The following is a 20,102-nucleotide window of genomic DNA, read 5'->3' on the forward strand; positions in this document are numbered from 1 at the left end:
CGGAGACGCGGCCGTGCGCCGGGGCCACCATGACCTGGAGCGCCGCGGCGCGGGGCTTGCACCAGCCCGACAACACCGCGTTCACGCAGCAGCGCCTCCCCGCCTGGCAGCCGCTGCTGTCGGCCGGCATCGCGCTGCCGCTCTTCTTCTGCGCCGGCCTGGCCTTCCTCGGGCTGGGCCTGGGGCTGTACTACTCGTCCAACGCCATCCAGGAGCTGGAGCACGACTACACGGGCGACGCGGGCGCGGGCAGCTGCGCCGCGTGCGCCGCCCAGGGCCAGGGCCGCGCGCCGCCGCCGCCCTGCTCGTGCGCCTGGCACTTCACGCTGCCCGAGCTCTTCCCGGGGCCCGTGTACCTCTACTACGAGCTCACCGGCTTCTACCAGAACAACCGGCGCTACGGCGTGTCCCGCGACGACGCGCAGCTCAGCGGGCTGCCCGGCGCGCTGCGCCGCCCGGCCAACGAGTGCGCCCCCTACCAGTTCTCCGGCGGCCTGCCCGTGGCGCCCTGCGGCGCCGTCGCCAACAGCCTCTTCAACGACACCTTCTCGCTGTGGCACCAGCGCCGGCCCGGCGCGCCCTACGTGGAGGTGCCGCTGGACCGCGCGGCCATCGCCTGGTGGACCGACTACCACGTCAAGTTCCGCAACCCGCCGCTCGTCAACGGCAGCCTGGCGCTCGCCTTCCGGGGCACCGCGCCGCCCCCCAACTGGCGCCGGCCGGTCTACGAGCTGAGCCCGGACCCCAACAACACCGGCTTCGTCAACCAGGACTTCGTGGTGTGGATGCGCACGGCGGCGCTGCCCACCTTCCGCAAGCTGTACGCGCGCATCCGCCAGGGCAACTACTCGGCCGGGCTGCCCAGCGGCGCCTACCGCGTGGACATCGCCTACAACTACCCGGTGCGCGCCTTCGGCGGCCACAAGCTCCTCGTGTTCAGCAACATCTCGTGGATGGGCGGCAAGAATCCCTTCCTGGGCATCGCCTACCTGGTCGTCGGCTCTCTCTGCATCGTCGTGGGCTTCGTCATGCTGGCCGTCTACATTCGCTTCCAGGACCAGGACGACGACGACAACGACGATGAGTGAGGCCAGCTCCCCGAGGACCCTTTGGGCTTCCGGCCAGAGGCCTTCAGAGCGCCCCTGGGCGTCCCGCTATCTCCCCTCACCCCCTGTCGAGCTCTCCGCACTTTGCCTACTGCTGTGGATAGAAGGCCCAGAGAAAGGGGTTCTCCTCTTTCCCCTGGTGCCCGCAGACTCTCCGGTTGGTCTGGGGGAGTTGGGGCGCAAGGGAAACCTTGCAAATTCTCCGTCTACTTCCTGGCTTACCAAGTTGACATGTCAGGTTCTTAAGGACTGTAGAATTCCAGAACCCTAGAGACTACTATTCAGCCCTTGCGGGACGAGTGATTGAGAGAGCTGGGATGTTCTCATTTCATTTCAGGCAGCCAGCCGGTGACGCCCGACTCTGGCAACGGAGCTTGGCTTGGGGCGTGGGGTGTAGGGTCTGGTGGGGAGTTGGGATCGACAGTGCGGCCCACAGTTAATTGGCAGAAACGCAGAGCTGGGGAGAATGTGCTTGTTGTGCATAGGTTACCACCAACCCCCCAGCCTGGACACACCGAGGCTGGCATGAATCACTCCAAGTCGTGTTTAACAAGATCTTCTGGAGTTTCCTGTATTCCCTCTCATTTGGGGATTGCATTCTTGGCCTGAAGCAGTAATCTGAGTTCACAGTAACCCTAGTTCACTTTTTCAGCTAGTAATTTGTTCCTAGGGGCAGGGCCCATCATGGTGCGGCCTTAAACAGAGGAAGTCCTCTCTGTCTGTGCAGTGGGTGGGGAAAGATGCTACCGCTGGAAAACTTGGCAAATGGGTTGTGCCAGGGTTTGTGTCAACTCATCCTGTACTTTGGGTGTAAAACAGACTTTACCGCATGCTGCGTAAAAGTTGACAATACCAGTTTGTGTGGCTCAGTGAGGGTGCTTTAAGCTTAAAAGCCCAGAGTTGGGAGGAATCTTAGAGGGGAAGCTATCCTGTGCTATCACACCCCTGTCTCCTGACAGTTATCAGTCCTGTGTTGGCTGATTTTTTTTTTTTAATGTTTAAGAGGAAGGGCTTCATTCATGCCTTTTGTCTTAGATCTGAAATAGAAGGGGTTTATATTTATGTTCTCAAGTGAAACATATTTGTTTCTAGTAATCATGTTTATTACATGATTCCTCTAGTAATCATGAGAAATATCTTATGTGTAAACTAGAATTTTAGAATTATTTGAACCTTTGAGGTAATGGTAAAACCAGGCAGTTGATTTTATTGATCCACTAGAATCCATCAATATGTGTAAAGTAGACCAATAGAATATTTTTATACAAAAACCCTTTTAAGGCAGAAGAACTTAAAAGTAAAACCATTTTGCCAGGTTATTTGTGGAACCAAAGAGTTCTTTGATAATTCATGGGAATTCTCCAGTGCCTGCTATCTATTATAGCTTTTTCCAGTTACTACTGTTTATTCTCATTAGTCTACGGTAGTGCAAGATCTTGAAGAATGTTTTAGCTTCCAGTAGTGTAATCTTAAATTGTATTGAATAGTTCACATTGATTTTATGAGACTCTTATAATTCTTTGAAAATTATTGATGGACGGATAACATGCATGTCATGAGGTCTGTCTCTGAATCTTCTAGGAATGATTTAAGAGAGTCTGTTCCATTATTTAGATATAACAAGTACTTAGTAATTCCAACATGTTGGTTTCCAAACTCCTAAATGTGATACAATTTTGTTGTCAAATCTAATATTGTGATTTTAGGCTACAAAAGCATCATTACATATGCTTTGACTCATTTTTATTTATTATGAATATTTGACCAGCTCAGTAGCCCAGATCTTCTGTGTCGGAGAAGAATGCTTACTATATTTTCTACCATGTAATTTGAGAGCAGAGTATATTTTACTAGTATTTTTTAAATAGTCTGTTGCTATAAAATTTCAAATAAGACCCTAAGTCCTAAGGTATTCTGATTAAATTAATGGATACCATACTATTAAAATTAATGGATCCTACTTTCTGCAATTCTAAAAGAGAATAAAGGTTATGTTTGTCTTTGCTTTATTATCATGTTTGCTTAGTTCTTTTGAACTCTGATCTTAAAGGTACAAATACTACCAGCCATTTTCCTCATTTGTTAATAACAGATTTATAATGCAGCAGGGAAATCTTTCAGAATAAGGCTCAAAATGAGCTCAGTCTTTCATTGTTAATTTCCTAAAACAGAATTTGAACTTACAGCAGCATCAACATGCGTATGAATTAAATGACCCTCCCTATTACTTGAATTTGATAAATGCGGTTGATATTTTAAATTTTTTGGTATTGATAGATATTGAAGAACATGGTCATAATTCTTGCTTCTCTGTGTATTTTACTCGAATTGTAAACTTCAGTTAATTGTTGGGCATTTGGGACTACAAAGCAGCGGAAACTTTAAAAATGAAAACATGAAATATTTTCCTGCACTGACCCCTGTGGCTGATAGCATTTTGCCTGGTGTCTCAGGATTCTAGCTGAGATGAAGTCCTGTGTTGCCCAGTACCGGTTCCCTAGCTAGAGGCAGCTGTGTCTCCTAAGCAAGATGGAAAAGAGCTGCATTGGAAATGTGCTTCGGCCTACCTTGTCCAATGAAAGCACAAACAAAAGAGAAAGTAACATGGTCAGCGAGAGGTCCTCAGCAGTAAGAGAACAAGAAAAATCTTCCAGGTGCCTCCATTATCAAATCAGCAATTTGCTGGTGACTCAATTGTTAAAAATTGGAAGGACAATAAAAGTCTGGAATTTCCTGTAGAGCACATGTCACTGTGCAGTGTATAACCACCCCTTCTGCCTCGCTTTCAGCCTCGTGCCCTCTTCTGCGTGGGTGATCTCAGGAATCCTGAGAAACTTCTCAAGGGTGAGTTGGTGGGAGAACCACAATCAATCCATTCCTTACTTGCTCCTGGCTGCAAGTCGATCATTACTATAATACAAGTAAATTCCCTCTTCCTTTATTTTCATTGGACATTTCTTTGCATCCCAGATGTTTTTTGTACATAAAATACAGCTGGCTGATCTTAGATGGCAAATTAAAAACAAAATTTTATCTTCTCCCCCAGGAGAATTTCTCTTAATTCCCTCCAACAAAAACAGTTGTTTTTAAAGAGTCATTAAAAAGCCCTTAGCAAATCTGACTGGACACATTAAGGTCCCAAAGAGATCTTACACGAGAGCAGCACTTTGTGAAGATTTTGCAAAGTTTTCTAACAATTTTCTGATTGTTGATGCTATGGATACAGCCCTGGTCCATAACTTCCCTGATAGTAATAATGCGTGTGCAGGGGAGAGTGCTCCCCAGTACCTGGCCTCCTTGTGTTAGGATGGTCCTCCTGTCAACTCGGCCACTCCCAGACACCAGCATCCTTAATGTACCTGGCCGTGCAAGCTCCCAGAAGGCAGAGAAAAATCCTACTGGGCCATGAAATGAAACACCGACTGTTTAGCGGTTGCACAGAGGCAGGAGAAGATGAGAAAAGGAAGGTGCAGGAGGCATTTTTCTTGGTCAGAGAGGGTCCCAGGAGGAAAGGGTTCACAGCAAAGGAAGCCATCGCAGAAGGCAAGGAACCCTGTCAGGGTTGCTGGTGACAAGGTTTTGAGAAGTTCAGCAAGTGGATGGTGACTCACTGCCTTCTGAACCCGTTCCCTTGTGATTTATCTTTTTCTTTAGAAGCAAAAGGTATTACTGTCAAGACCCTCAGCTAATAGCCTTGCCCTGCGCCTTGAGGTCATAACTAAGTTCCCATTAAAGTGGGTGGAACCTTACATTCCTGATGAAAACTGTAAGTCATATGTCATTAATAATGATACTTTGTTCTTCTAAAAGGCCTTTGCTCTTGAAAGTCCAAGGTGCTTAACACCATGTGGTCTCATTCATCTTATCCATCAAAATGTATGCGCTCTTGGAAAGCCATCAAGACCAAAGAGGTAGAGATGTATTCCTTTCCACCATGCTCAGTTTTGTGCAAACCTGGTGAAGCGAGTGATATTCCAGGGCCAGCGTGGTGGCACACACCTGTAATCCCAGCAATCTGGGAGGATGAGACGGGACAGTCAGAGCACAAGTTCAAGCCAGCCTGAGCAATTTAGTGGTTTATTAGACCCTGTGTCAAAAAAAAAAAAAAAAAATTTAAAGGGAGCAAGACAGTGAAGGGAAGGGAGGGCAAGGGGACATAAAAAAAGAATGAAGATGTGTTACGTGCATGTACCAAGCCATAATGAATGTAGTCGCTGTGTATTGCAAAAATGTTCTAATAAAAAAAAACAAAAAATAATAAAAATTTAAATAAAAGGGAGCTGGGAATGTAGCTCAGTGGGAAGGCTCTGGATTCAATCCCCAGTACCCTCCTCACCGCCCCCCCCCAAAACAAAGAATGGTACTCATTCTGTTTAGTATTTTTTAGTCAGGGTCTTACTGTATAGTCCAGACTGGCCTTAAACTTACTGTTTAACCCCAGGCTGGCCTCAGACTTGCAGAAGTCTTCCTGCCTCAGCTTCCTGAGTGCTGGGATTACAGGTGTGTGCCACCGTGTCCTCACCGTGTGAGCCCTTCTCACTCTTCCACGTCCTGTCCTCAGCCTCGTCTTATTTAGTTAAAGTAAGTAGTATTCTTTGTTTGTTTGTTTTTTAAGTAGTATTCTTTGAAAAGCCTGAAGCTATAAGTCTTTAAGGATTAACACTTATCTGTTACTTCAACATAATTTGCAAAAACCGAACCAAAAAAACAAACAAACAAACAACAAAAAAACAGGGGCTGGGGATTTAGCTCAGCGGCAAAGCGCCTGCCTGGCAAGCGCAAGGTCGTGAGTTCGGTTCCGGTACTGGAGAAAAACCAAAAAAACAAACAAACAAAAACCGAACAATGGTATTTCTGCAGTGTTTCTTAAAGGAGAAAATTAACTCACGTATTCACTTTCATGACTCTTTAAAAATATCACCGAGGGAGTAGGGATTTAGCTCAGCAGCATAGCACCTGCCTGGCAAGTGCAAGGTCTTGAGTTTGATTCCCCGTACTGGAATGAATGAATGAATGAATGAATGAATAAATAAATAAATAAATAAAAAATAAAAATATCACTGAACATCACATATATCGTGGCAATCTTCTTCAACTCCTTCTCTCCAAGCTTCCATTTCCAGACACCTCTAGGACATGCCGGAATGTCTGGCAGGCCTCAGGCATCCCAGGCAGTCAGTGCTAAACTCTCTGGGCCTTCCTCCAAACCTACCCCATTGGCTTAAAAGGACTCCATGTCCTCAGTCACCCAAACCAAAACCCAAAACTGCCTGCTTCACTTTGCCCTTTGTTTCTTCCCCCCTGGAGTGTTCTCAGACCCTGGTGCTTCCATATCCTACAGGCACTCCCTTCATCGCCTAGCTGGCCCAAGGCCTGGTTATTTTTCATCTGGAAGTTGGAGGGCCTCCTAAAGGGGGATCCAGTGGACACCGCCCCCAACATCACAGCCATAACAAAGGACCCCAGACACAAATCTCACCATGATATCCCTCTACTTAAAATCAGTCAGGCCTAACTAAGCACACCCCCTGGGGTGTTGCTGGGGGGTAAATGCCTTAGCAGGCCATGCAGAGGTTCCTGACTAAATCTCCATGCGCGTTTCCTCCAGCACCGCACCAGACTGCAGCCACACTGTGTAACCGGGAGAGGCCTGAGCCAAATCCACTCCTGTCCTAGTCACAAGGTCGCACTCACCCAAGCTCCAGGTCTACACTCCCCACCCACCCCCAAGGCCTGACTCCATGTTGTGTCCTCCGTGAGGCCCTGGGATGCCCTCCTCACTCTTCCACTTCCTGTCCTTAGCTTCGTCTTACCCCTGCCTCAGACTTAAATATTGGCTTATCCACCTCCCTGTTTGGATTGTTAGTTCCATGCGAATTGAGGGTTTTTTTTTCTCCTTCAGCTTTATCTTTGCCAGTGCCAAGCACCAGCAGCAGTCTCTGTGGATCCTCAAGCACTTGCTCAGTGACAGTGGAGACACTGGAGATTCTATTCCTTTACTTCCACTCAACGTTTTGTTTCTTAGAAGACAGTTGAATCACAGGAAGTAATTCAGGCAACAAACGCGATGCGGAGAGGACACTCGAAACATTTGAAAACTTTAGGGTAAATCATGCTGGGAATACACATACACTCTTAACAGCATGGAAACACTAAGCTTAGCATTCCCATCTGGATAATTTAAATGTACAATCAGCGTTTCCCCATAAACTAATTTGCAGAAATGAATAGCAGATGGGTTACATTACTCCACTGATTGTGGAGTAGGTACTTTCTGCTCAAAAGTAGTCGGTGTCTTTCTTATTAAACTGCAGTGTGTCAATGGAATGTTTACATGTTGGGGTGCTTCTTGATAAAGGAGAGTTTTTAAACGGCTATAGTATTCTATAATAAAATGTAAATGAACATGGCTTTCCACTGCTGGGTAATTACCCCAGGATCCATTTAAACAAAAATAACATTGTGGAGAAACAGCCACATAAGTGGAATAATAGTTGTCTCATTTGCTGGCTGGTGTTTGGGTTATAACATTTGACACATCTTGATATCTACATAATCGTAGTTTTAAAACCATAAATAATATTTTACAGAGGTCACACTGTAGTTATTTAAGTTCAGGGGTTTATTTCCCTGAACACTAAGTAGCTATGAATGAATTATGTTTAGTCTGATCTGCCACCGGAGGGCCATAAACCTCCAAGTCACAGCAAACCATGGAATATTGCTTCAATACGTCAGGAAAATCGTACATGTAAAAGAATAACGCATGATAAGGGAAAGGTATTTGTATTTTTTAAAAAGTAATATATGTTACTGGGCAGGAGCTATAAAATTTTGTTATGTTAAACTTTCCTCTGATTCTGGAAAATGAGTTAAGGAATGGCTCTGCATGGTCCGCCTCAGTCAGCATAGGAGGCTGCGTGACCAATAAAGGGCTTCAAAGGAGAGAGCATCGTGACTGGAGCACAGTCTCTCCTCCTCAACATGCTGAAAGCCCCACCCCTCAACATGCTGAAAACAAAAGTTGCAAGATCAAAAGGCTGATTTGACAAACTTTCTTTCACCCCAGTGTTCTTTTCCTGCGGCTTCCAGGCACTAGGAAATGGGTATAGAGACGGTTTGAGCACTGGGTGTAACTCACCTTTACAATTAAACTGAGTTCAAATGCTCACATGATGTTGAGCACGTACAATACGCTAGACAACACACTGAGCAAGTTCCTGTGCTCTGGCTTCATCTCTATCACAACCTTAATGTTAGCCCTGTCTTGCAAAGGCAGAAATAGGTTAGGAGAGGAAGAGAAAACTGGTCCAAGGTTGGGGAGTAGAAGATAGGGAGACCCCAGAACCATGCCCTCCTCCCTGGGATGTTTGAAGTTAACAGAGACAATGTAAATAGCTGGCATTTATCTTGTACTTTCTAAGGACTTTAGCGCATTGCAGTCCAGGCAACAGTCCTAGGAAGTAGGTACATTATTACCTGCAGTTCATGGTGAAGACTCAGAATAAGTACACTTAAGCAGCACAGGAAGAAACTGTTCTCAAGGCATCTCATTGGCTGGTTTTTTCTTTCAGTTTTTATGCTAACAATGATTAATTATGACTGTCAAGGCCAATCCTATGAAGGAACAAGAACAGGCCACCCTAAAAAAGAACAGAGGCTGGAGAAATGAGGAGGTGGGCTGCATCCTTGCTTGTACCCACCCTAGGGGGACAGACGTAACTCTATAGCCTCAGTGTCTTGGTTACTTTTCTCCTTGCTGAAACAAAATACCTGACACCCAAAGTTAAAGGAGGAAAGGGTTATTTGGCTCACAGTTTGTGGAGGTTTCAGTCTATACTGGGGGTGGGGATGGGGGCTCCAAGGCAGGTTGGCATGGCAGAGGAGAAGCAGTTCATGGCAAGCAGAAGGTGGCAAAGCAACAGGGGACCTTAACAACATCTTTCTGTGCCTTTTATTTTATCCAGGCTACTCAGGGTGGGTAGCACTCACACCCTTAATCCCAGTGCCCTTGATCCTAACATTGCTCCATGAATCAATCCCAGTGTCACACAAACCATAACAATCTGCTCCTGGCCTCCCAAAGACTCATGCATATCCCTTTATGAAAAAGGTATTTAGCTCATCTCTGAGTTGCCAAAATCCTAACAGTTTCAGCACTGCTGAAAGGTCTAAGTCCAAAGTCTCCTCTGAGATTTAAGGCAAACTCTTAGCTGTGAGCCCCTATACAAATGAAAAGAAAGTTAAACCTTTCCAACATACAATGGCATAAGATAGACATTTCCATTCCAAAAGTTACTATAGAAAGGAACAGGAACAAAGCAAGACCAAAATCCAGCAGGGCAAACATTAAGTTTTACTTCCAGCATCCCTGGCAATCTATGGCAAGTTGTGCACTCCAAAGGGCACCTCTACAGCACTGCCAATGGTTGTAGCTCCCATGGCTTCTCTCTTGGATGAGCTCTGCTCCTTCCTTGCACTTGTCTTCAGACAATCCATGTTCCCAGCTTCTCTAAACTTTTGGGTTCTCCATTGCACCTCTGGCTTCACACTCACAGCTTCACACATTGCCCTCTCAGGGGCACACTGCCTGGCCTCCCAGGCCTTCTTCTGATATCTGAGTGGAAGCCTTCCTGAGCCCACAACTCTTGCATTCTGCATGTACCTAAAACCATGTGGATGATACCAAGGTCTGCCGCCAGCTGGAGCAGTGACCAGGCTTCTTTCTCTCTTGGCTGTAGGGGTCAAGTGCCTGTGAACCAAATCCTGAGGGACAACTTCCCTAGGCTGCTACCACTCCAGAACATGGTGCACTGGGGCTCTCATCTCAAAGCAAAGTCTTTCACTTTTAGAACTCCGAGGCTGCAATAGCTGGAGTCCTGGTTCTTGTGTTGTCCTCAGGCCATTTTTTTCTGTTTTCTTCTGAAGTACCCAGCTTTTTTGTTAGTATTTTCAGTAACCAGTTTCCCTTCTGTTCCATCTTTGCAGGCCACAACTTTACTGGAGCTTCCATTCTGGCCAAACTCACAATGTTTTGAATCATTCTGCTGGGCTCATTGCTCTTGATTCTCAGCATAAATCTGGCTAAAAGGCCCCAACAGTAGCCATGGCACTGCCTCAACATTAGACAGCCTTGAAATTTCTTCTGCAAGAATAATTAGTCCACTGCCTCTAGTCTCAGTTTCAGGCAAAGTCTGGACACAAGCAAAATGGCAAACTTTCCGCCAAGCCAAAACACATCATCTGGAGTCCAACAACCAAGGAAGTCCTTCTTCCCAGCAGAAACCTTCCAAATCTGGACTTTATTGGCAGGATTTCTATCAACTTTCTGGTCTTCTGAGCTCTGACCAGAATCCTCCAACAAGTACAGGCTCAGGTGTTCCAACTCTACTTTTTCATCTTATATTTCCAAACCTTTCCTGGCTCTTCTGCTTCCCACAAGACAGTTCCAAAGGCTCCTGAACCACATGGTCAGGTCCAGTTACAGCAACAATCCCATTTCTCTGGTACTAGATTATGTCTTAGTTACTTTTCTCATTGCTGAGACAAAAGATGCCCAAAGTTAAGGGAAGAAAGGTTTATTTAGCTCACAGTTTATATAGGTTTCAGTCCATAAATGGCCGGCTCCAAGACAGGGTGGCAGGCAGGGATGGCAGAGGAGGAAAATTTATAGCAGGCAGAAGATACCAAAACAAGCAAGGGACCTTAACAGCATCTTTCTGCTTTTTATCTTGTCCAGGGTACTTAGGGCAGTAACACTCATACCTGTAATCCTAGTGCCCTTGATCCAAGCATTGCACCATGAATCAATCCCAGTGTCACACATTCTAGATCCAGCCACCTCTGAAGAAGTCCTGCCTATGACTGCATGAGGCTTTGTAGGAACATCTAGACACAAGCCATAACACTCACTGACCTGCCTAGGGAATTTCAGGGCTGGGACAGACAGTGAGATTCGTGGAAGGACCAGATTCACAGCACAAGGAGCACCATCAGGGGACCCAGCAGCAGATAGTCATCTCTGAGGAGGTGCACACAGTGGGAAGGAGAAAGGGCATCCAGCTACTGGTGATAAGCTGCTACCTAAACTGGGGGGAAGACACACACATGCCCATTTTGTTCTTATTTCTGAATGTCCCTATATTATATGAACTCTTTGGTACTGAAAAAATAACTACAGCCTGAGTAGTGTATACTAACAACAAGCTGTGATGAGAATTTCAGGACTACAACTTCATGACATGTTTAGATACTATTCATCTATGTTCTTTCTAGCACTGTTGTAAACTCAAGTCACACATGTAGAACATTAGCTTCTTCTTTCTGGTACTTGAGATTGAACCCAGGGCCTTCACACTGAGCTCTATCCCCAGCTTGAACTTGCCATCCTCCTGCCTCAGCCTCCCAAGTGCTGGGATGAGGATGGGGTGGGGGAGACCACTCCCTGGCTCATTCTTTCTTTACATTTATTTTTTAAAATAAATTTACTTATTTATTTGCTTATTTATTTAGACAGGGTCTTGCTAAATAGTTCAGGCTGAGCTTGAACTCACTAGGTAGCTCAGGCTGGCCTGAAACGTGTGGCAATCTTCCTGCCTTGGCCTCTCAAGTGCTTGGGATAACAGACGTGCAGCACTTCGCCCAGCTCATTCTTAAGCATCTTAAGCATTACTTTGTCAAGGAACTTGGGAAAAACTAACGTTTTCTTTAAATGGAATAATATAAATGGCAGTAAGTAGACTTTTGCCCAAAGCATTCAATTTTAGTGGAAAGTTTAGAGGGACAGAGACACCCATTGCTGGTCAGTCCCTAGAGATCCTGGAGCGGCTGGCGGTTTTGGCGTTAGAGGATATCATCACTGAAGCAAGCCCTGGACGTCTCCTCCTCATTGTCTTTCATCAGAGTAGAGAGCAAGAAATAGAATTCCTTTGCCTGTCACAGGGCCTCTCATCTTTGCTGAGGAAAGATATGCCATAAAACTGGGAAGAGAAGGCTTCAGTTCTGCCACCCAAGCCCCTGAGGTCTCCTCGTGCGGGCCTCGCTGACCCTGCCGAGGACTGTGACCTGAGTTTGACTGCAGAGAAGTGTATAGTGTATGGTTTCTCAGGTTGCTGCGGGTCCAACCTGTAAGGGGAAACCCATCTCTGAAGATGTGCACTACTGCCCTCTGCTGGACAGAAACAAAACCACTGGCATTTAACTGTGTACCTTGGGGTCTAACACAAAGAGAATGAAAAAGCCAGGGTGGAGGGCTGGGGTGTAGCTCAGTGGTACAGGACCTGCCTGGAAAAATCTGCGCTGGGAGGTCCGTTCAGGGCGCAGGCGCTGTGTTCAATTCCTAGTACCCCCTTACCCCCAAAAAAGTGCGCATGTAAACTATTAACGTTAAAATTACTGACAGTAAATAAAATATGAATGCTTATTAATTGGATAGTAATTCTGTGAGTTTTAATACACTCCAATTAATCGACTAAGCAAGAAATGTTTGTCTTTAATTTTTATTCAAATAGTATAAGATATTTTCTTCTGTATAAGTCTAGTAGTTACTCCCAATTTGGACTCTCCAAAATGGACACAGATACATCCTTTTTTGTTAGAAATTGCATTTTTAAAAAATGAAAGACCGGTAGGTATTGGCAGGTGTCTTTCCTAGGAACTGTGTAAACGCATCCTGCAGCTTGATGAGCCAACCGGCAGCCGCTATCACTAGCCACTCCCCTGAGAAGGAAAGCTGGTAGCCACCTACTTGCAAAATTGATTTGTTGCCCTGGGCTCCTGAGAGCGGCTTGCACCAAAACAGTCATTTGGTCTGAGCAAATGCTTCAGGTTTGGATGATTTGTGCTCTTTGCTACTTTCCTCCACATTTTCCCCCATACTTTAAGGTTCCTAACAGCAGAGTATGTCTCATATTCTTGGCATCTTACAATCGCGGGGCCCTTAGACTTCACTACGGGAGAGGAGACCATCGTGCTGTAGTTAGCACTGTGTCCCACTCATGCTGAAGGGCAAAATACTGCATTTATGTTCAATAAAATGAATATTGAAGATTCTGTCTCTACAGTCATTCAGAGGAAAAGGCGCTTCAGGGAAACCTCAGCCAATTTATTTAATGTGTATATTCCTTTTCATTCCTGCGCAAGCGTGATACATAAAATCAACCTAAATAAATTTAAACGTTTTAAAAATAAGGACAAAATAAAACAGTTTAAGAGTAAGAAGTCATATTTTAATTGGCAGCATATTTTCTTTCTTTAGAGGCACGTAAACTAAAGGTGTATCTTGGGAGTAATGGCGCCTTGAACGCGTTATACAGAACTGTGACAGCGGTGGAAAGAGCGCCTCGCCATTCAAAACCAGATGACCTGTGATGACATTAACAGAGAAGCCGCGTTCACTCAGTCTGTACGACCTGTGCCATCCATCAGTGTTGAGAAGAAAATGGCATTTTCGAAATCCGCTCACTCCTCTGATGGACCTGAATATTGGAAAAATAAAATAGCGTGCCGGGTGCCTGCATGGATCAGCCCCATCAGCAGCCGGTGGCCCCCGAGCTGGGGAGGGCAGGAGGGGCTCGGAGCTCACGTGAAGCCAAGCGACGTCCCCGCTGGAAGGATGCACGCGGGGATGCGGTGTCAGAGGAGAAGACTGAAGCATCCCCGTCTGCCCGGGGCCTCCTCCGGACGGGGAGCCCGGCTGGATCGCGTCCACCACGGCTCTGAGCATCGCCTCTCCCTGTGCGCTCTCGGTATGCGTCGTTGGAGAGTGTGTGAAGTTGATGGCCAGGTATAAATCACAGTTATTTCTGTTGACAGGAAATAAAGCCAGCCTATCAGACATACTCAGGGCCAGTATCTGCTTTCACGCTTTTCAGCGTTAGAGGGAAAAGATGTCTTCCGTGATTGTAAACGTGTGTGTGGTGGGGTGGGGGAAACCGAGCCAGTTCTCTTCCCCCTGGCTGCTTTTCTGGCCAAGGTTGGAAACGCACTGTTCTGAACCGCTGCAGGGGAGAGATCCCAGCAAAGCCTGCAGGCAGGACTCGCTTAACCCCACCTTCCCCACCCTGCCCGGGGAATCGGGATTTGTGTTTTTCCATCAAAATCGTTTCTTGTTGGGCTCTTGGATCCATTTCAGCACAGCTCGGGGAATCAAGTTATTCTTGAGATACACAGACGCTTGAGTCGGTTTTAGAGTTCGATTAGTACGGGAGCTGCACAGATAAGGTGACTAGGCGGTTTACAGATGACCCAGGCATTCAACGCCAGTTTTAGTTCCATGTTGAGGTGCGGTAATTCTCCTTGTTGCCCTTCCTATGCTAAGGCCCCATCCGTTTTTGCTGCGGATTCACGTTCCAGAGCCCTGTCAAGCCCTGACTGCTGCCCTACATTTCCCGCTTCTGCCGCTTTCTCACCCGCTTGCTTGGCAGTTTCCAGATCTGTTCCTCAGCGTGCACCTCCTGGACTGGTAACTGTCTGGAAACCTTCAGTATTCTTTAAAACTCCTGCCGCTCCCGGAGCTGCTCCTTTTCAAGTTCCTGGGGCTCCTATTTGGAGCTCTATCCAGGTCCTAGTTTCCCAGCCTAGACTCTGTCAACAAAGAGTAGCACCGACAAACCATGGGACAACATTTCAATTTTGTTTATACTTGAAAATGATTCAAAACACTCAGATATCTAGGGCAAGGGAATATTAAAGATGCTCCGAGGGGCAGAGTGATGACAGCAACACGCACTGGATAGGGAGGTGGCTGACAGGTGTGGCACTTGGTCTATTTTCACCACCAGCTAACCATGTGACCGAAACATGTTAGTTCATGTTCTGTGCTACCTCCTCTCAAACCAGGAGTTTGGGCTGAGCCTCTGGATCCCTTCCCAGAAGTAGGAACCTGTGACTGAGGATTTACAGGGGATCTTTTACAGTAGTTTGGGCATAGAACCTTTTTAAAATTTTTAATGTGGAAGGATTACTTGTTTCCCCCAACTGTCTTCAGCAGGTTATTACTGCTTTCATGAGATGTTGTATGTGGCTGATTTGCTGCCCCGTGGAGAAAGTCCAAGGTCAAACAACTTAAAACAATGTTGCTTCCAGGCAGACCCTTTAGAGCCCTTAATGTGTTAGCACACTTATGAATTTCTATGAAGAACAGGAGTGTAGAGCAAGTATTTGAACCAGCACCTCTTTGTTCTGACACTAATTTCCTTCTTATGGACAGAGCATTGGAGAATAAGCTCCAGGGATGGTTGCTTGGAGAGAAATGAAATTGTCAAAATTGCAAGATTTCATGATACTTGGGGATATAGCTCAGTGGCACAGCACCTGCCTGGCAAGTGTGAGGCTGTGAGTTTGACTCTCACCACTATCCAAAGGAAAAAAATAAAGATTTCATGACAGAGAGTAGCCCTGTTGTTTTCCATTGAGAATTTGAAAAAGGTTATACAGAGGTGTGTGCTGGACTTGATTCCTGCCAGTGACAACCCAGGGGTGGGCACTCTACCACTGAGCGACAGCCCCAACACTTTTAATTTTTTTATTTTGAGGCACAGTGTCACTTATTTATCCAGGCTGGCTTTGGATTTGAGATCCTCCTGCTTCAGCCTTCTGAGTAGCTGGTATTATAGGTGTGTGCTATCATGCCTGGTTCTTTTTTTTAAAAAAAAAAAATTAGTGATACTCTTAAGCTAGCTCACACATGTAGTAGGGAAAGAACATTGTGTGTGTATTGTGATTTTAAACCTTTACCTACTTCAATCCCATACCATCTCTGTTTACTCTCCTCACAACAGAGACTCTTCTAAAATGCAAGTAGCGTGTGTCATGGATGCGAATAGCTGAAATCTAAGGAATTCAAGCTTCTATGTTTCATTACCAGGCACGATCCCCAAAGGTCACTGATCTTTGAAATCAGGCAGCCCCTAAACCTACTGAAGGGGGTTGAAAAGTTAAAAGATTCCAGATGGGCCAGGGTAGCCTCTCCAATTTCTTCCCCCTCTGTTGTTCATTCAGGGTGTGACCTACACAGGTCACTAAATCTCTATGTGCTTTCAACTCCCCATTTATAAAATTTGGTCCATGCGTATTGATTTCTAGGAAGCCTGAATTGTGTAGAGGTATCTGAATTAAAGTCATCAAAAGAGCAAATTTTCTACCTGATGATTTTGTGCTGTACCACAGCCCAACAATGTGAAATCAGCAATGGACGAGAATCTGCTGAACATGCCCAAGTCAGACGCTTAGCTCTGGAGGCCCTGCTACTCAGTTCAATCTGCACATTCACACTGGACAGCACCAAGTTTATAACGGCAAATATTTAATTAGCGAGACCCAAGGACTGGCAGTGCTACTTCTGACACACGTAACAAGATATGCAGAGCTTTCGAAGCAAACCCTGTAAACTTAAACTACTGTAAAATTATAAAGTGTAATATAAAAATGGGAAATGTTTAAATAGCTGTTTTGTGCAGCGTTCCAACAGACAAGACGACCACACAATGGACCTGTGTAACTGCTAGCAGCAGGCACTCCGGGAAGATAAAATAAACTGGCTTTATGGACCCAAGGAATTGATTTTTAATGAGATTCTGCTTGGCTGTAATGGCATCTTGAGAAGCGATCCAGTTTCCATCGCCTCTGGTACCCAGTTATAAGGTGTGGAACAACGCCACGGTTAAACAATGCTTGTTCATTTGCCCTGTTCTGTTGCATTTGGGATTAAATAAGGATGCTGTTCTGAGACATTCTCCAGAAAGAGTATGTGTGCAAATGCACACATGTATACACACACACACACACACACACACACACACATTACTATGCCTTCAGATGCTTTTCCTGAGATATTTATTCCCTGATTGTACATTCGGACTATCAGACAGCCAAAACCTTGAAGTGGTACACATATATTTGCTTATCTCTACCACAGCACAATGACCTATACCTTGTTAGATATACTGGGACAGTTTTCTAGTTTTTGGATATCTTTTGCATTATAAAATCTGTGCTCCCTGCTGAGATGTATGTTTACATATACATACATTTTGCAACAGCCATGGATAGATACATCACTATAGATGACCAGCACTGTAGAAGGCTCTGTAGTGTCTCAGTTCTGAGCTTCACCTTTGATTCTTTGCCTGTGCCCTTTCCTAAGTGTGACCTTGGGCATATTAATAAATTCTCTGAACCCTGACTTTATTGCCTATAAATGTGGATAATACCTGTATCTCACTGTTGTAGTAAAGACCAAACAATACAGCATTATGCAATACTTTAGATGAATCTTAGCAATATAATGTTAAAGAAAAAAATCACCAAACATTGTGTATAGCATATTACTTAAAGCTAAAGAACATTGAACTCTATATGCTTATGGGTTCATAGAGCATCAGTAAAATCATATGTAAAAAGAAAATGTGTGCTAAACACTGTTCAAGATAATGGTGGGGAGGAAGAGAGGGAATGGGAGGGAAGGAGAATCAAAAACAGAGACAATAGCTATAGTCAAATTAGGTGGTGGGCTTGTGAGCACACATTATGCATAAAAACCGGCTAGTTTACACTAGCCATGCATGGGCTGATGATGAGAATGTGTCATGAACTGAGGAGTGTGATTAATCCATTTCTGCGCCCGGAGAGATGACTAAATGAGATACCATATAATAAGGTGATTAGCACAGTGTTTGGCCCTTCATATGTAGTTGGGTAGATATTTCTACATCTATCCAAATATATTCTCTTTAGTTTATCAATTTCCCCCATTTCTCCTATTTCCTGATTTTCTTATCCTTTCTTGTCCCATTGCATCATCTCACCCATGTTACCCAAATCCTTAACTTTTTTGATTTTTAAAAACCCCGAGATATGATTTACATACAATACCATGTAAACATCCTAGCTGCTCAGCCTGATGCATTTTGTCAGTTGTATTCAGAAACATTTCCATCTTTAAAAACAAGATGCAGAATATTTCCATCATTCCAGAAAGTTCCTTTGTGACACTTCGTATAAATGAATCATAGTACATGTGTGTTTTAACATCCAGCTTTCTCTCATCAATGCATTCTTGAGATTCTTTCATATCTGTGATTCAGTCCTTTGTATTCTGATGTATGAATATGCAATTTGATCATCTTTCCTTTCTCCTATGGATGGACACTTGGGCTGTTTCCAGTTCGGAATGCGTTACAGATATTCTTACATGATTATTTTTGTGATAACGTTTTGTGGTTTCTCTTGGGTAATGCCTTGGCATGGAATTGCTCGGTTCTGGGGCAGGTGCCTGCTTATCTTCATGAAGAAACTGCCAGTTTTCCAAAGGGGTTGAATCATTCGAAAGTCTTAACTCTGTGACATTTAACTCCATTTAAGAAACTACACCAGGAGAGATCCATTTGCAGCAGGTCCATGATTTTGCTGACTTGAAAAGGATTTCTCAGACCAGACAAAAGGGAATTTTTGAAAGTTATGAATGCAAATGGCAACAGATTAAAAAGCTATGGATGCAAATGGCAACAGATTAATTTGGACTTGCCTGATAGTAGAATGTACAAACCCAGAACAGAAAGAAAGCACTTCCCTGCTGACTCAGACCATAAACGAATCATTTTTAAAAATACCATTTAGTTGACGTATGAGCCCAAATCCTATGTTCTCTGGCTGAGTGCATGGCCTTTTTGCTCTTGGGTTCAACAGCCAGCCTGAATCATAGGCAGGTGGGGGTGACCGACAGTAAGGACACTGATTGTCTTCTGCTGGCCGGCCGATTTGGTTGTGAAGCCAAACATTTGCCCAGGGCCTTAAAAGAGCTGACATCTGGTTCCCATAGAGCTCAGCCACCCATGCCGCCTCAGCAGCCCTATCACAGTCCAGACTGCCCCTTTATTGATTTTTTTACCCCCTTGCCTTTAAAAAGATGAAAGTTCCTAAAAGCTTTTTGCATGCAAGTGTGTGTGTCTGTAGACACTGCCTGTGTGTTGGTGAGAGCAGTGATTCCAGTTAACTAACTAAATGGTTTCGGAGACCCAGCAGCCAGGTGGGCCATCCTGGGTTGTTGTTGGCTTTTGTTTTGGGAACCAATTACTCCGGGGGTTGTGCACTCCAGTGGCGGGGCTGACAAAAGCATGGCAATTAGAATGTGATGACAACAACTTAAAGATAATTAGTTGACAATGAGTTGAGAACTCATTAACCCCTTTAACACCTCATGGTCTGTGATTAGAGTGAAATATCTAGCGATCCTTTGAGGGGCAGATTGTCTCGCTACAAGAAACTTCTCAGATGTAGCCAGAATACTTGATTTTTTTTGCTATGTCTTCCATTATTTGTAACCAGCAACAGTGACTATCCCTAAACATTATCATTACTCTGTGAAAAATCACCTGTGTTCTTACTCAGAAACCTATTAATTTGCTTCTTTCTCTAAAGGATCTTTCACTTTTATCTAGCCTTTTTAAGTAAGTGATGTTCAAACTTAAAAAAATAATCACTCTTGTTATAATAGATTACATGGATCGATAACGTTCACTGTGAGTTTTACTAAAACCCTTCCAACGGGCGGCAGAAAGCCTGGAGAGTTCTACCCTAAGCATTCACAAATATGCTGCTATGTAGCAGAACTTGTGGTATTTCAGAAATCCACTGGCCTCAGGCTGCAATAAACAAAATTTTCATTTTTCTTGGTGGACTCTCACTATAGGTATAATACTGTACCATAGATGGTTGAATTGATGCTGAGATTCTGTGGTCTTCGGTCTAGAGTTTATTTAGTCTCATTCTGCCTCCAAACTAGATTTCATTTAAACCATTGCAGGTAGAATCCAGAGGTTCTGCCCTTTGTTCCTACAAGTGTCTTAGGAAATATACTTTGTGGAGCTGGGGATGTAGCTAAGCGGCACAGCCCCTGCCTGGCAAGTGTGAAGTCTTGAGTTTGATTCCCAATACCAAAAAATTTTTTTAAAAAGACTGGAAAGATGTTTGGTGTTTCTGGAACAATTCAGTTCCATT

The 20,102-nt window shown here is 44.8% G+C and overlaps 1 protein-coding gene across 1 annotated transcript; it reads left to right on the forward strand.

The window, feature by feature from the left end:
• On the forward strand, positions 1-4,146 carry Tmem30b (transmembrane protein 30B; the record flags this gene model as incomplete). Its single annotated transcript, XM_005399166.2, is given in 1 exon segment — positions 1-4,146. A coding segment is annotated over 1 exon segment (1,059 nt). The 3' UTR covers positions 1,089-4,146.
• Between the last annotated feature and the right edge of the window lie 15,956 nt (positions 4,147-20,102).

The sequence above is a fragment of the Chinchilla lanigera genome, unplaced genomic scaffold (assembly GCF_000276665.1).
Source record: "Chinchilla lanigera isolate Chin_1 unplaced genomic scaffold, ChiLan1.0 scaffold00065, whole genome shotgun sequence".
NCBI lineage: Eukaryota > Metazoa > Chordata > Mammalia > Rodentia > Chinchillidae > Chinchilla > Chinchilla lanigera.